Source organism: Euleptes europaea, chromosome 20 (genome assembly GCF_029931775.1).
Source record: "Euleptes europaea isolate rEulEur1 chromosome 20, rEulEur1.hap1, whole genome shotgun sequence".
NCBI classification, from domain to species: Eukaryota; Metazoa; Chordata; class Lepidosauria; order Squamata; family Sphaerodactylidae; genus Euleptes; species Euleptes europaea.
The window spans coordinates 21,515,144-21,532,753 of record NC_079331.1 but is presented as its reverse complement, the minus strand read 5'-3'; the positions used below and the strand labels follow the sequence as shown (position 1 = coordinate 21,532,753).

At 42.1% G+C, this 17,610-nt stretch overlaps 1 protein-coding gene across 1 annotated transcript in view; it reads left to right on the top strand.

The window, feature by feature from the left end:
* DENND4A (DENN domain containing 4A) overlaps window positions 1-17,610 on the top strand; it is a 110,824-nt gene that overhangs the window by 26,552 nt on the left and 66,662 nt on the right. Inside the window, exons 4-10 of the mRNA XM_056865832.1 lie at window positions 1,430-1,599; window positions 3,648-3,889; window positions 6,157-6,223; window positions 8,271-8,329; window positions 8,626-8,770; window positions 11,464-11,639; window positions 13,683-13,783. Of these exons, the coding sequence (XP_056721810.1) occupies window positions 1,430-1,599; window positions 3,648-3,889; window positions 6,157-6,223; window positions 8,271-8,329; window positions 8,626-8,770; window positions 11,464-11,639; window positions 13,683-13,783 (960 nt within the window). The remainder of the gene's footprint in view (window positions 1-1,429; window positions 1,600-3,647; window positions 3,890-6,156; window positions 6,224-8,270; window positions 8,330-8,625; window positions 8,771-11,463; window positions 11,640-13,682; window positions 13,784-17,610) is intronic.

Sequence of the window (17,610 nt, the reverse complement as noted above, 5' to 3'; positions counted from 1 at the left end):
GCTGGGATAAAACTGAAGCATAGCTCCGCTCCTGTTACCCCCAGTTGGTTGGAAATCTGACTCAGTCAGGAGACTCTGGAGACACACAGGTAGAGACAGCCGAGCACTAAAGCTCATCCTCCTTTTTTATTGGAGCTTGCCTGAACAAGCCCAGTCAGAATGAATGCAGCGGTACCTGAGAGCATCGAGTACTTGCTTTATACAGCTTATTGAGTTTGATGTTACCAGTAAAGAAAAAAAAAAGGATTGCTTGGATCGTCAGAGCTAAGAAGCCAGTGAAAGGAGCAACCCTGTCAGTAATGGAATTGTTGTGGAGTGGTTGTCAGAGCGTTGGGCTTAGACCAGCGAAAGCTGGCTTTAAAAGCCCAATAACAAGCTCCTCGGGGTGGTCTTGGGCATGTCAGTATCTGTCAGTTTAGAAAGCTGGATAACCCCATTTCTCCTGAGCGCTTTGGAGGAAAGGAAATGCACAAGGGTCTGTTAAATATATTTTGGGGTGTGTGGTTAGGTGGAATTTGAGAGGCTGTGTGTGGCAGTCCATGAAATGTGGGTGGCCTGCTCGGCCGATCCTGCTCGTAGCTTTGTACAGAGTTCACAGATGAGCAAACTCTTATTCCAAAAGCCTTGTTAATAATAAAACTGTAGTCAGACTACAACTGCTCTCCCCCCTTGCTCTACTTCCTTTTTTATTTCACTTTTTTAGCTTACATGTCAAATGTTTTTTGGCCAGCATGGTGTAGTGGTTAAGAGCAGTCGTTTGGAGTGGTGGACTCTAATCTGGAGAACTGGGTTTGATTCTCCACTCCTCCACATGAGCGGCAGACATTAATTTGGTGGTTTCCCCACTCCTCCACATGAAGCCAGCTGGGTGACCTTGGCTAGTCACACTCTCTCAGCCCCAGCTACCTCACAGGGTGTCTGTTGTGGGGATGGGAAGGGAAGGTGATTGTAAGCCGGTTTGATTCTTCCTTAAGTAGTAGAGAAAGTCAGCATATAAAAAACCCAACTCTTCTTCTTCTCTTGATCCAGCAGGGCTTTTCTTATGTTCTTATGAATCACGTGGGAAGGCTGCAGTTGGGGCTAATGTTGAATTAGGAGTTAACGTTGTGTAACATTTGCAGTGATGTCGGCCCGCTTGTAAATTTTAAAGAGCGTGTTTAAGCTAGAACTGATGTAAAATGTTTAGACTAAGAAAACTAAGAATAAACAGTGCAGTCCTGTATAAAGTCACTCAGGTAATGAGCTTAGGTGGGGATGACTCGCAATGCATTGGTATAAGAACAATATTCTGTTTAAATAAATGTTAATGGGTCAGTGGGTTACATAAACAGTGTATTCCTTTAATGTTCTAGTATGCAGAGCAGTTTTACGTATCTGATCCCAGAAACCCTAAATTTAAGTAACATTATGAACAAATTCCTTTCTCTAGGTTTACTCTGTAGGTATCCAGAAGATGACTATGATTCATTCCCCTTACCAGTATCGGTACCTCTTTTTTGCCTCCCAATGGGAGCAACGATCGAATGCTGGCCAGCTAATAGCAAGTATCCCCTCCCTGTTTTTTCTACGTTTGTACTGACTGGAGCTTCAGCTGAAAAGGTATGAATAAAATTATAGCTAAGTAGAATTTTCAGGTACAGCATGTTCTTTCATGTTTCTAATTTTGCCCAGTTACTCAGAAAAGTTCCTGTGACATCTTCATGTAGCTGTTAAATCTAGATGTATACTGGTTTTAACAGTAATTCCCTCTCCCAGGGAAACTGGGAGCTCTGAAGGGGACTAGCAATCTTTAACAGAGACTTTCCCAGGCTGCAGTTAGCTCCACGGGAGAAAAGGGCAGATACAACCGCTGTGCCTGTCTTTTTCCTCTTCTATGAGGCTGATTTTAGTTTAGCAGGGGCATTGAAGAGGTCTGGAAGCAAAGGGCGCTAAATACGCCCTTTCCAGAGCAGCTGTGTGAGGCTGCTAATTACCGTTTGTAAAAAGAAGAAGCAAGGATCCTAATCTGTGATTTCAGTCTCCACATCTTGTTTGATCCACAGTTTAACAACCAGTATGAAATAAATACAGAGATAGTGTGGATATACAGTCTGAGGACATGTTTACACGCTTCTGATTATTCAAACATTTACCCTCTGAGTTTGAATGTGATAACCGAGGTGGCATTATATGGTTGCAATAAAATCTTTTATGGATGGTTGCCTTTCTGGTGAAGATAAAATATATTTGCACATACTAGTGAAACATATCTGAGACCTTCAGCATTTTTGCCTGCTAGCCAGAAGTTGTTTTAGCGCTATTTACATTGAAGTCTGTATATTTACTTTTCTCTGTTGTTGGAAGTGTTTTATGATATTTACAAAGGAATATTTACACTTGCTGGGGGAGGGAGACTTTTCTCCCCCCACTTCCTCACTTCTTGCTGTGACCCCATCCTGACTGGTTGCGTGTTTCTCCTTCTCCTTATTTTATACTTCCCTCCCAATTCCTGGTAGGGGAAACGGGTGGTGGGTGAAGGTGCTGATGCTAGCATTTGTTGAGGCAACCATGGTTGCATGCTCTCATTTCACAAGCTAAGCATGGTTAAAATAAACCCACTTCAAAAAGGATGTGGATGCGGGTGCAGAGGAGAGCGACGAGGATGATCAGGGGCCTGGAGACCAAGCCCTGTGAGGAAAGGCTGAGGGGGTCGGGAATGTTTAGTCTGGAGAAGAGGAGGCTGAGGGGGGATATAATTGCTCTCTTGAAGCATTTGAAGGGCTGTCACTTAGAGGAGGGCAGGGAGCTGTTCCTGTTGGCAGCAGCGGATAGGACTCACGATAATGGGTTTAAATTGCATGGGGAAAGGTACCGGCTGGATATTAGGGACATTTATTTTACAGTAAGAGTAGTTCAGCGGTGGAATGGGCTTCCTAGGGAGGTGGTGAGCTCCCCCTCACTGGCAGTCTTTAAGCAGAGGCTGGACAAGCACTTGTCAGGGATGCTCTAGGCTGATCATGCATTGAGCAGGGAGTTGGACTAGATGGCCTATAAGGCTCCTTCCAGCTCTATGATTTTGTGTAATGTCTGAAACTTTTACTTTACTGATATTATTCATATGGCCAGTTTGACCCTGAACAATGTCACACTGAGATCAAAATAAAAAGGAAGGAAAAAAGGAACGATATAAATAGCCCATAAGGAAATTAGTATTTTAAAATCTTAATTGACTGGGAAAGAAATTTGGTGACTGCCAACGTAGTATTAAAATCCACCCCTCAGATTACCAGTTTAGAGACCCTCAGATTACTCAGTTTAGAACCCTCAGATTACCAGTTTAGAGACAGATTCTCGAATAAAAGTCTTTATCCATCTGTCTCCAGCCTCGTTGAGCAAGTCACAGCTAAACAAGGAATGCTGAAGAGTGTCTGTTTGCCCAGAACCACATTGACATACTCTCTCACAGTACGGTACCCTATTTAAACGACCTATTAACTTCCCTGATGGGATGGCATTCAGTCTAACCAACATAAAGTAATGTCTGAATCAAGCCTTTAAATCTCTTAAAGCACATTCCCTTGAATCTGTACTAAACACATGACAGCTAAGGAAAGAATACCGCAGAGGATAGAATATCTCAGCTAAATCAAATGTATTTTCATTTGCAGGTGTATGGTGCTGCTATTCAATTCTATGAAACGTATCCTGAAGAGAATCTCACAGAAAAGCAGAAATCTCAACTGGGTTTAGCAACAACTCCTGACAGGAAATTCACTAGTTCCAAAACGGTCCAGACTAACAAATGCATCTGCCTTCTTTCTCACTGGCCTTTCTTTGACGCTTTCAAGAAATTTCTAACCTTTCTCTACCGTTATTCCATCTCTGGTCCTCATGTTCTGCCCATTGAGAAGTGAGTTCTGTGACATAGCTTGCATTTCTTTATCCTTGTTATAGTAGAAGTTTGATGATATAAGGCGACTAGTTGTGTCTCGCTGAACCAGAAAGTGTTTGGGTTTCCTGCCTCCTGTCATTAGTTCAGTTCAGACATTACATGAAACCATGATTAAAGCTTTGTGTAATGTGCAGTTTGATTTTAAAAAAACCATGGCTTGTAATCTAGAAATGGAAACTATGGTTTGAAGTGGTCTTGCAAAATAAGTTTTGTTCCACTTTCAGAGGTCACTGTGCATAGACACCAGAATACTGAGCCCAGGCAGAGGCAGGCAATGGCAGTCCACCCCTGAACATTTCTTGCCTCGAAAATCCTATGGGGATGCCATAAGTCAGCTGTAAGCCAGCGTGGTGTAGTGGTTAAGAGCGGTGGACTCTGATCTGGAGAACCGGGTTTGATTCCCCACTCCTCCACATAAGCAGCGGAGGATAATCTGGTGAACCGGCTTGGTTTCCCCTCTCCTACACACCTGAAGCCATCTGGGTGACCTTGGGCTAGTCACAGCTCTCTTAGAGCTCTCTCAGCCCCACCTACCTCACAGGGTATCTGTTGTGGGGAGGGGAAGGAACTGTGATTGTAAATCGGTTTGATTCTTCCTTAAGTGGTAGAGAAAGTCAGCATATAGAAATCAATTCTCCTTCTTGACGGCTCGCACACACATAACTTTTGTTGCTTTCACTTTGCTAGCTTCCCTACAACTTGTTCTTCCTCCTTGTGCCCCTGTGAGTCATCAGACATGCCTTTTTGGGAAACTCTCTAACGAAGCGGAGAAGCACAACAATCTGGAGCCAGTCGTCTGAAAAAATCTTTTATTCTTTTCACATGCTGTTGTAGTCTCTGGTTATGCTTGTCATGGACTGAGAGCAGGACGAGACCTTTCATCTTAGAAAGGGCTGACCTTTACGGACTGATAACTTGTAGCAACAGGGAGGCTGGGAAACCCTCGTTTCTCCTGGAGAAATCTTTTCGCATCCTTTGGGGAAGATAAGAAATCCCTCTGATGGACACAACACCTGTCTGTTGGCTGATGAGTTCTGGTGGGCCCGTGCAACCGGAACCCAGACTGGCTAGGTCCTTTCTACACACGTCAGGGAAGAGAATGGAAAGGGAGCCTTTCTTTATTTGTGGGTGAGGCTGTGGGAAAGTGTGTACACATGAAGCTGCCTTATACTGAATCAGGCCATGGGTCCACCTGGATCAGTATTGTCTACTAAGACTGGCAGCGGCGCTTTAGGGTTTCAGGCAGAGGTCACATGAAGTTGCCTTGTACTGAATCAGACCCTTGGTCCATCGAAGTCAGTATTGTCTACTCAGACCGGCAGCAGCTCTCCAGGGACTCAGGCAGAGGTCTTTCACATCACCTACTTGCCTGGTCCCTTTAATTGGAGATGCCGGGGATTGAACCTGGGACCTTCTGCATGCCAAGCAGATGCTCTACCACTGAGCCACAGCCCCTCCTCTTACCTGATCCTTTTTTAACTGAACCAGGAGTCTTCTGCATACCAAGTGAATATTCTGTCACTGAGCAATGGCCCCTCCAGTGTGGGTGGCAGCCGGACAGTCTCCTCTCTATGCATGCGCCCATTTGGGAGGGAAGAATAGATGCCAGGCATCATAGCTCCCAAGATAAGTTAGAAATATTTTCTGTGTTTCATTTTATTTGTTTATATCTGCACTGTAGTTTATGTAGGCCTGTATACCCTACAGATATACCAGTAGAATAAAGCTTGCATTTATTTTTGAGATTTAAAAAGACTGGCTGGAGAGCCAGTGTGGTGTAGGGGTTAAGAGTGGTGGTTTGGAGTGGTGGACTGTAATCTGGAGAACTGGGTTTGATTCCCCACTCCTCCATATGAGCAGCGAAGGCTAATCTGATGAACTGGATTGTTTCCCCACTCCTACACATGAAGCCAGATGGGTGGCCTTGGGCTAGTCACAGCTCTCTCAGCCCCACCTACCTCACAGGGTGTCTGTTGTGGGGAGGGGAAGGGAAGGTGATTGTAAGCTCCAAAGCACTGCTCTTAACCACTATACCACACTGGCTCGATAAAGGCTAGCTGGGCAGATGCAAGGGTGTAATCATTACAATCCCAACATGTTCAGCTTATTGTGTTATGTTGTTGTGTGTTAAGTGCCGTCAAGTCGCTTCCGACTCATGGTGACCCTATTATTGCCTTATACCAGTATTTAGCTTACAGCTAAAACCAGTATTTCCTCTTTCACAGGCATATTTCGCATTTTATGCACAAAGTTCCTTTTCCATCCCCACAGAGGCCCAGAATTTTAGTCCAGGTAAGTGTTAATTCATCCTTGCTGATACTTGGTTGATTTCTGAGTTGATTTCTTGCTTGCGTGTTCATCCACGGATTACTGTTGTCTTTGAGGGCTCCATAGGTGAACGTGTGAACTGACCCCATTAGAGGTCATTGTGCTTGATGTGGGATGAAGGATCAGTCAGTGGTGGCTCATGTATGCATGGAATTTCCCATGATGCTGCAGGTGTCAAGTGATGAAGTGCATGCGACCCCGACTATCGTTTTGACAAGCTTGTTTTGTGTAGTATAGGAAAATATGAGCTTCCTCCATAAGGCGCCATCTTAGATGGCATGTTGCCCTCTGAGCTTTTGGGTGAATTGTATCTGAATCACTTTTCAATTGTCATTTATTCTTTTTTGTATGTTTCTTTTATGTGCCTTATACTATCTCTGTTCTGTGAAAATAGTGAGAATTGACAGTATCTTCCATTGTATATATTATTTGAATATATTTATCATTTTCAATTAGAGGGCTCAAGGTGGTTTATTGTACGTTTCTGTTCATCTAAATGTTACACCCTCCGAACTTCTATTTTGTTTGTTTGAAGGCTTTCCTCCTTTTGTCTTTTGACCATGTAATATGGACCTCTGAATCTCAGAAAATTATAAAATCTCAGAAATTTCTGGTGGATTGTTCCTTGTGTCTTAGGATGCGCACGCAGGGCCATATTCCACCTAATGATTTGCCCCACTTCTGTTCTGCACATGCGCTTCCAAAATGGGGCTAATAACACCTGCCTGCCCCTACCCCCCATGCAATTTTCCTTGAGATCCTCCCCCCAACAGCAAAAAAGCTGCTCCTTGCAGCTGCTGCTTGGCTGCAGGAAAAGCAAGTTGGGTCTGGGCAACCAGAACCTGCTTCCTTTAAAATCATATCACGTAGTTGGGACCCTGCTCGACCTTCATCCCATTCCTCTGGGGCCTGGTGATGCTTTAACAGTCAGGGCTATTTCTCAAAGTGCTGACTCCTTTTGTTACATGTCCTTGCGTGCTTTCTCAAGGGTATTGCTGAAGAAAACTTTGGGAAAGAGGATATCCATATTAAATTATTTAGCTGGTTCGTTAGCATGTGTAAGTAAACAGACCAGTGCTGTCACAAACTGCTTGGAGCTTTAGAACTGAACCACAAGATCGAACCATGAAAGATGTCTTCAGAGTATTAATATGTGCATACTTAACAATGGGGTTGTCCAGCCCAGGGCAACGGTACTAATTTTGTGAAGCTAGTAAACATTTGATGAAATTATCTTATATAAAAGAGAGTGATTATTACAGCACATCTTTTTGTGCTCGTCGTGTTTGCGCATCTCCGTTTTTCGGAATACCACCACCACGTGTTTTACCTGCCTATACCTATTTTTTGACAATTCCTCGCCTCTCTAGAGCCTTCTTTCTACCTAGATTAAACTCTAACCCTTCAATGGTTATGCAAGGCAGAATTTTGAATTTACCTTACTCGGAAAGGACTTGTCAGTGCTCTTCTGGCTCCATTGATTCATCAGCTCATGTGCTCTTGGAATGCCATTTCTATAAGGACCTTAGAGCACGATATATCTCACCTCTTTTAATACATAAATTCAATGCCTCTGTGTCCGATATAATGCTTTTTTAATTAAGTGACAGGGACTCCAAGGCTACATTGGCAATGGCAAAATTTATCTCAGCCCTTATATCCCCCAAACATTAGATTCAAAACTATGCCGCTCAAGATCAGTAAAGGAGCTTCTAAGGGGTAAAGGAAAGAATACAGGAAAGGAAATTATCTTCTGGTAGGGCCTGCTTAACATGTCAACACCCTTTGCCAAATACTTTGTGAAGTCTTTAATCATGCTACACGCAGTAAACAATAGGGGCACTTGCTATGAATCAGTAGCTATTTCCCATGTATATCATTGCTAAATATGACGAAGCTCTGTTAATACCAGATACAAATAAATTTTAAAAAGTGCTTTCACAGGTGTCTGGTGTCTGTAACTAATGTGTGTATTAAAAACTGCTTTTATTTTTGTTTTTCCCCCCTAAAGCTATCACCTCATGACAGTTTGATCCTTAGCCAACCTATATCATCACCTCTACCACTGAGGCAAGTAAAAACGTAATTTTATCAAGTGTTCATTAGCTGAGGGATGTACAGCAATTTGAGGAAGCACGTGCTATAAGGGAACAAAAAGGGGGGGCAAACATTTAGAGAAAGAAAAATTAATTTCATTTGCATTATAAGAAAAGAAATTTGTTTGAAATATGGTATTTCCCTATGAAAGAGTGGCAAATTTTACTAATATTGTCTCTGCTGCCCTAGAATTCATCATACTTTCTGTTCTTAAGTACTTAGATTCATATCTTTTTTTCAACAATATCTGGGCTTTTCTTCTTTGATAGCGGTGGCAAGTTTTCTACTCTTCTGCAGAATCTTGGACCTGAGAATGCAGTAAATCTCCTTGTATTTGCAGTGACTGAACATAAAATCCTTATCCATTCTTTACGGCCTTCTGTCCTAACAAGTGTAACAGAAGCACTTGTCTCTGTAAGTATTTTCATTTTGTTGTGAACCTCCTGATATCCACAAGTGTAAAAATTTATTGATTGATGCTTTTATGCACTGCATTCTCAGTTTAAAAATTTACCCGACTGTCTCCAACAATAAAAGATATAAGCATTAAAATTCATTATCGATTCCAAACACAAATAACATGTTTGAAAAGTATAATAAATATCCAACAGCAGATAAATAATTAAAACTCATTACATATATTAAATATCAGAAGCAAAAAAAAGAGCACCAGATAAATAATTAAAATTCGGTTATTCACATTAACCAACCATATAGTCTACAGGGGCACAACAAAGATAATAAAATACAAAGAAACAGCCTGGAAAAGCCTTGGACAAAATTTTAAAATTTATCTGGTGCCAAAAAGCCATCAGATTTTGCATTAGGGCTTGGGAGAGAATATATTATGGAAGCACCAGATGGGAAAAAGACTGTCAGTGCAATCCTGAAGGGCCGGGTAGTTAGGGCGCACCCAAGGATGGCACCATCTCCTGAGCAGCTTGCCAGGCTCAGCAAGTCAAAAAAGGAATTCTTGACAAAACCCTGTGAAACTCCCCATTGAGTTTCACGGGGCTATCCCTGCTGTTTTGCAGGCATAACTCAGTGCCTGCAAAAGGGGGCATTCCCAGCCCGAAAGGGCTTTGGAAGCTGCCTAATGGCAGCCCCGCCCCCGGGAACACCCCCTTCGGCACCAGCATGAGCCCTTGCACCGGAGATATGCTGCCAGCAAGGCAGCGCCGGTGCCTGTGGCTTGTGCTGTCACGCAGCTCCCTTACAACAGCAGAAGTACACCTGCACCAACGTCCAAGCCAATTTGGACTGCATAAGTGGCACTTATGCCGCCATACGGGTCATGCCGCTTCCTCACCTGTTTCGCCCCTCCCCCTTCAGGATTGCACTTTGTGTCCTTACTGGCCACCTGCCCCCCACCTCTGAAGTTGGGAGGGGGACTGTTGTTGGAGCAGGGCCTCTGAAGCAGGTAATAATAGCCAGGCAGGCTTGTGTGGGAGCAGAAGGTCCTTCAGCCTGTTCAGGTCTTTAGAGGTAAGAACCAGTGCTTTAAATTAAGCCTGGAAATGAAGTGGTAGCCAGCATGGTGGCAAGTTGTGATCCCAGTAGTGGGCACTCATCATCAGCCTTGGCACTGCATTCAGTGAACTAATTGTGAAGATTCTTGACCAGTGTCCAGAATTGTTTCACCAGTAACAGAATCATTAGTATTAACCTCCAATGGAGCAAATTGGTTTGAAATAGGAACATTATATGCTATAGAGTTCCCAGATACAAAGTAGTCGGCTATCTTCGTCTGTTTGCTAGCTGGGGGAGAAATTGCTTCCTCCAAGTCCCGTGGGCGTTTTCCAGCTCCCATTTGAATTCATTGAGGAGGTTTGAAACCCTTTCAACCCACAGAATTTATTGGCCTTGACCAACTTTATCTTCAAAGCTGCTATTATAAGGTGATAAAGCTCCAGTATTCATCAACTGAGCCAGCTGGATAACCGCAGTGAGGGAAAAATACTCACGGAGCACTGAAACCAAAGCTCTTATCTAGTCACCATCTTGTTTGGATTCAAACCCAGTGACCAGATCACAGGAAGTACAATAGGTCTGTTTGTATAATACTAGGCCAGGATCTCAACTCCCATGAACCAGGTTCCATGAACCCAAAGGAGCTTCCTCTAACTGTATGGTAAACCACTGAGCAATATGAGTGTGTGTGTGATGTTCTAAGTATTTTGTTTGTTGTTTTACCTTGGCCTCCAGTGGATGTTTGTGCAGATGGGGCTTTTTAAACTGTTTTGTCATCTGAGGCTTGACTGTTCTGTCTCCCGCAGAAGAGAATGTTCTGTTTCGGACTGGCGGAGCAAACCTCAGGCCCGACCCTACAGAACATTCTCTTATGCTGGCTCCATTGATATGAATAGGAACAGACTAATGCTCTTGAGCAACTCCCATTTGTGTCGCTAGGGATTTTGTGTGTAAGAACTTCCCGGAGGCCTTTTTCCCCCACAAGGTAAAATAATCAACATTTTACAAAGAAGGGAATTGATATGTGCCCCACAATACAGCTTGAGTATCCCTTATCAGGACTGCTTGAGACCAGAAGTGGTCTGTATTATGGATCTTTCCATATATTGGAATATTTTGGAATTTTTGCATATACATAATGAGATATCTTGAGGATGAGACCCAAATTGATTTATGTTTTATATACACTTTATACACATAGCTTAAATGTAATTTAAATAGCATTTTAAATAATTGAACCATCAGAAAGCAAAGGTGTAACTATCTTACAAGAATACTTGTACCAGCTGTTAAACAAGAGCAACAACAAGCATATTAACAATGGCGGGCTTTCAGTCTCCACCTACAATGCAGTGTACACTGTATTTTATTTTTTAGGTGAGAGCAAACATTGAAAGCAGGCAGCATGGATCTGCCTGCATGCCGGCTCGAAGGTTTTCGGATCAGTCCGGATCTGGTTTTCGGATCAGTCCGGATATGGGATGTCTGGATAAGGGATGCTCTACCGTATATAAATAAGAGTTTCATTGCTGATAGCTAATGTTCATGTCAGATGTGCTTCGTATGGGGACAACCGTCTTAAGCTTTTCTGGTTATTTATATCCAATGCATATGTTTTCTTCTCTTTTTAAAAAAAGATGATATTTCCTTTCCATTGGCCATGCCCGTACATTCCTCTTTGCCCTCTGGCCCTGGCAGATGTTTTGACTGCGCCATGCCCGTTTATAGTGGGAATTGATTCGAGATACTTTGATCTCTATGATCCTCCACCAGATGTTAGCTGCGTCGACCTAGATACAAACACCATTTCACAGTAAGCGTTAAGTACTTTTCTTTACCGTATTGCGCTAATTTAGCAGCAAGCACAGCAATGAAATCCAGCTTTCTCCATCTCCTTGTTCTGCTTACCAAAAGGAGAAAACTGATGTCTTTTCACATGTGCATTTATGCCATTTGATGACTTAACAGCTGAACATATGACTTGACTCCACTGAAAAATGTTCTGTTTGATTTGAGAGGATCATTCTGTGACAGGAAATTTGCAATGGCTCATTCTCACACGCATGTCACCCTAATAATAATAATTCACTTATGCATGATAAATATTAGTATAAGTGTTCAGAGCTCTTCATGTACATTATCTCCGTGATTCTTACAACCAACCCTTTAATGTAGAGCTGTACTAATTCTGAATTGGTGGAAAGGCTGAAGTCATGTATTAAGTTTCAGTATTCGTAGCAACTACACTATTATTTATTTATTTGGAAAATTTCTTTGCTGTCTCTCCTGGAAACCAGTTATACTTCATCAAAAGATAAAGATGTCTGTGTAGGCCAATCCTATGTTGCCACACTTTCCCTCACACTATTCCCTGTTATTAAAGGATCCCACAGACATAGGAGTTGCCTCAGCAGCTTGCCCTTGCCAAAAAAATCAACAGTAATCTTCTAAATAATTTCCAAATTGTCTTCCCTTAATCGTGTCAGCAGTGTGAAAGCCTCAGTTGAGGCTTATGTGGATAAAGGGTGCTACTGAGGACCACACATTTTGAAAACAGAACTGAGATTACTTTTCTCCTGTAGTTTTTGGTGGTCTTTCAGGCTTTATTGGGGAGTGGTCTGAAAGGAAACAAATGTTGGGTGCAAGTTCCATTTTTTTCTTGAACGCAACTGCTCTCAATATGTAATTTTGTGAAAGCTTATAAGGCAGGGGTAGGGAACCTTTTTTCCGCCAAGGGCCATTTGGATATTTATAACATCTTTTTCCCCCTAAGGAGATGGAAGGAAATCGGTGTTTTTGCATCATGTCAAAAATAAACTTTAGGGCCTAACCCATATACACCAATTTAACTGGCATGGCTTCTCCCAAAGGATCCTGGGAATTGTTGTTTGGTCCCATGGGTGAGAAGGGAGAATAGTGATTAAAGTAGTTGAAGATTATAATGTTAATATGCCTGTGGTTCAATTTATCACAGATTAACCATTACACCTGAGCTCCTTCGATGTTCCACTAAAGATTAATGTTTTTGATTCACTTACCAGACTGTTTTAGGGCAGCTGTTCAAACTCTCTTGGAGTTCAAGGATCAGTAGAACCCCCAAACTGCAGCGGGCAAGCAGATAATAGGAGGCATGCGTGTGGCCTGGGTGGGAAGCAGACTCTTTCTGTTATGGAGCAGAATGTTCATTATTTTGGATTAAAGAGGGCAGTTGTGGACAGGTTGTACCGCTGCTGGGCTACCCTGGATGGAGGGGTGACTCCTGATTGCGGATGATGCAAATTAATCCTTAATCCTTACACTGCTTCTCAGTGTGGGGCTGTGACTTAGTCCTCTCGGTGGAAGAGGTATTGCACAAGCCTCTGAGCCCCTGAAGCCCCCCCCCCAAGTTTGTAGGGCACCCATCTGATTTTTCCCAAGGTACAGATGAAACTAACCATTACCCAGAGGCAGCAAGAGTAGGAAGTGGGAGATGAGAAGCTGAATCAATTAGGATGGCGGCAAAGGAATGGAAAACGTTTAAAATATTAATAGAAACAAACAGGATGCTCGGTGCTTCCTACATAAAAGGGGGAGGGGAATCCCTGCTCATCCTGTGTGGGTTTCCAACAGCAACAGAGCAAAGCAAATGCATGAACCATCTCAGAGCAGCGCAAGACACGGGTACGAGATACCGTCTATTTACAGGCATTTTTTTAAAAAAGACATATTGGATTTAGACATTATTTTTTGCATAAGGTAATTATTTCCAAGTATAAGTACACCTTTATAGTTGTTGTTCTTGGTTATCTGACAAAGAGTTTTTTCAAATAACCCCACACTTTTCTCTGTAAGTATTAAATGTGTCTTCTTATTTTAGACCTGGAGAGAAGAGAAATATTGCATGGAAGATCTTGCCGAAAAAGCCTTGCAAAAACCTGTTGAACACTTTAAATAACTTGTATCAGCAGCTAGCAGAATGTAAGTGAGAAAATGATCAAAGATTAGCATTTACTTTGGTTCACCATAGCTATTCATGTCTTCAGATAGTTATGAAATATGTGCTGTTTGGTGGCCGGGGGTGGCTTCAGCTAATTTAACAAATACAAGAAAAAACATACGTTGCGTCTTAATACAGATGGTATATTTTTAAAAGATCATTGTTTGATGATAAAGTATGAAGGTTTATGAGGAAATGACGTGAAAGAGGTCTGTTATTCATGTGCAAAAGGTTCAGGTTTAAGTTTATTGTATTTGGCCAAAGGCCATTACAAGAACTGATAAAAATCCATGTAACAATTATTGATAAAAATTACATTTTGGTAACAGATTAAAATTCAAGGCTTACTATGAATTAAAATAAAACCTAATAATTAGGGCTCAAGCCCAAACTTGGAACGGCTGCCCAAATACTGTTGACCGTTATAATTGGTACATCCCACTTCCCATCAGAAAATGAGTTTTTGTCTCAACAGTATTACTACGTTGTACCAGTCTTGCTCGGATTTTCTTTGCTGCCAAAGCAAAAAGGGCATCTTTATGGGAGACTACTGGCTCTGTATTTGCAAGGAGAAATAAGATCTTCTCCGTCACGGTATGCTGGACCAAATTGGCCAGGATTGACTCTAGAAATCTTTGCCTTGCTACAAGATATAATGGGCAATCCAACAAATAGTGACACAGGTCTTCTGCACAAATGATTCTTCCTTGTGCTTTATTCAATGTTGTTGTTGTTGTTATTTGGTCTGCTTCTCGTCCTTTGTAATAAATGGCATGACCCCTGTACTGTTTCTGGATATTTTCCTGTTGGCACCTTGAAGCAGTTTAGTTCAGCAGAATAAATGGTTTATGTCCTTGTATCTGCAAACAGTATCAGATAAATCAGATTTCAGCATCTCTCTGTTGTATCTTTTATAGTTGCTGCTATCTCAATGAAAAGTATTAATCGTAGAGAAAAATGGGGCAAGTCCATATAGACATCAAAGTTTAGATTTTTTTAAAAAAATATGAGCAGGTTGTTCTTGATTAGTTTAGCCCAGTAGTGATACAACATGTTAGTTTTTGCTGAGTTATAAAGTATGCTTCCCATTACCTCAGTATATGGAGAAATAGGCACTTTCAGACAATATATTGGCATGTGGTCATAGACATGGAATTGTCAACTATATTTTAGAAAAAACTTTTTCATAAAAGTCTTGTTCAGTTTACCATAACATAGCCAGTGACACACAGGGACCTTATTTATTTATGTACTTCGTTTATCATCCATCTTTCTTATTGAAACTCAAAGCAAATTACAGAATTATAACAACAGCGCAAATAACTTTTTCCATAAGTAGCTTCAGGATTCTCTCAAGTGTTTCTGAAATACATACAATGGGAATAATATTTAGACTGGATTTAGGCACTAGAAGCAAGTGTTTCTTTCTGGAGATGCATGCATTGTAATGCAAGAATTGGGACTGCAACTCTGAGCTCTCAGATATCAGAGTTGCTGGGAAGATGGCTTTTAATGGCAGCCACAAAATGTAGTCATAAGATTTGCTGGATCCCTGTTCAGAAGAACCGGAATCTGTCCTGGTTTCCTTCATAGTTTCTTCCTCCTTTCTGCGAATGCTTCATTTTTCTCTGAGGGAGCTCTTTGTAGTTTCTGGAGCCCTGTGCCGACCCATTAAAATAACAGGAAGTTACAAAGGTGCAGTCCCTAGAATAATAGAGTTGGAAGGGACCACCAGGGTCATCTAGTCCAACCCCCTGCACAATGCAGGACATTCACACCACCTCCCCCACACACACCCCCAGTGACCCCTACTGCATGCCCAAAAGATGGCCAAGATGCCTTCCCTCTCATGATCTGCCTAAGGTCATAGAATCAGCATTGCTGACAGATGGCCATGTAACCTCTTCTTAAAAACCTCCAAGGAAGGAGAGCTTACCACCTCCTGAGGAAGCCTGTTCCACTGAGGAACTGCTCTGAATGTTAGAAAATTCTTCCTCATGTCTAGACGGAAACTCTTTTGATTTAATTTCAACCCGTTGGTTCTGGTCCGACCTTCTGGGGCAACAGAAAACAACTCAGCACCATCCTCTATATGACAGCCCTTGAAGTACTTCAAGATGTTATCAAATCCCCTCTCAGTCTTCTCCTCTTCAGGTTAAACATACCCAGCTCATTCAACCTTTCCTCATAGGACTTGGTCTCCAGACCCCTCACCATCTTTGTTGTCCTTCTCTGGACGTTCCCTGGTGGATTTTACCCTCAGGCTAATTTTTTTTTTAATTCTGCCCTGCCTGCCTTTGTGCTTAAAAAAGCAGTCCAAGCAGCTTTAGCTCTGCAAGTCCCCTATTCACATTGCCAGGTTGCAGCAGTATCAAAAGTGTCAAAGTCAAATTTATTGTACAAGGCCATAGGCCGTTACAATATAACAGCAGATCTAAAACAATTTAAAGCAAATTAACGTATGCAATATTAAAAGGAATACCAACGTTAAAAAATTGAAGTACGCCCATTTGGCTCTATCCAGTTTTTCCACCTTTTGTGCTTTGCTTCTGATAATAAATAAATTAGTCCATTAGCATCAGAAGGTTGTGGCAGTGGGAAATCATTGTCTGATAGTTGTTTTCCACATAAAGGGGATATCCAATACAAGTTGGATTCAATGTGAACAATTTTATTGGCAAAGTGCTTCATTTTTCTCTGAGGGAGAAAATGTGCCACTGCAGCCGACCAGGAGTTCTTTGCTGACCCTCCCCCCGGCTTAAATGATGTATATATTTCAGCACTTTACATAAATTGCCCTTTTTCGGTGCACATGTCACTGAGTTTTTACCTAGACCGATTCTGTCAGGGTTTCCATAGCAACCTACCGTTCTGCGAACGTAAATGAGCCTGTCTGCGTCTTTTGTTCGTTGCCGAGACTCATGATTTGCATGCTTCTCCACTATGTTAAGTGAACAGTGTGATATATTTAAATCAGATTTAAGTGGTTTAACAAAGCGCCCATCAGTAAGGTAGACCGTGAACATTACTGAAGCTTTCTCATGATAGCCCTGTGTTCCTCTCCTCCAGTTTTAGTTGCCACTAGGTACAGTGATATCATAGTGTCTCAATGATTAAGTGAGATCTGTGGCCGCAGTAACATAAGTGTTCCGACATCCCAGAAAAGCTGGACAATCTTGGATCAGGCAGCAACGTGCTTTTAGGCAGTCATTGGAGATACTCATTCCAAGGTTCATGTGCCATCCTGTGTGAAATTAAACCACATCAAGTGTGTCAATACATCATGGGGATTCAAATTGCACATTGAAGGATACAAATGAGTCAAGTAATCCTTGAGCTTTTTGATAAAAGAGGATATTTTAGTTCTGCTTGTGGTAAGCACAATTGCCTCAGAAAGTTCCAGAGGGGTATACATGTGATAGACTGCTGCAGCCAAAACGACAAAGAGTTCTGTGGCACTTTAAAGACTAACAACTTTATTGTGTGGTGTAAACTTTCATGTGCATGAAGTTGGCAGAGTTTCCAAAGAACAGAAGGATGTTAGTTACAAAGAGAGGCCAGAAATTGCAGTTTTCCCAGAACACAGGAGTCTTGCATTACATTGCAGAGGAGGAAACCTCCTGCAAGAAGTTGCTGACCAGAAGTTCTGTTTATATATTTACTTCATCTGTACTCACCCTTTCCCCCTGTGTAGACTCAAAGCAGTTTACGTCATTCTCCCTTCCTCCATTTGATCCTGACAACAACCCTGTGAGGTAGGTTAGGCTTAGAGTGTGTGACTGGCTCAAGGTCCCCCAGCAAGCAACCA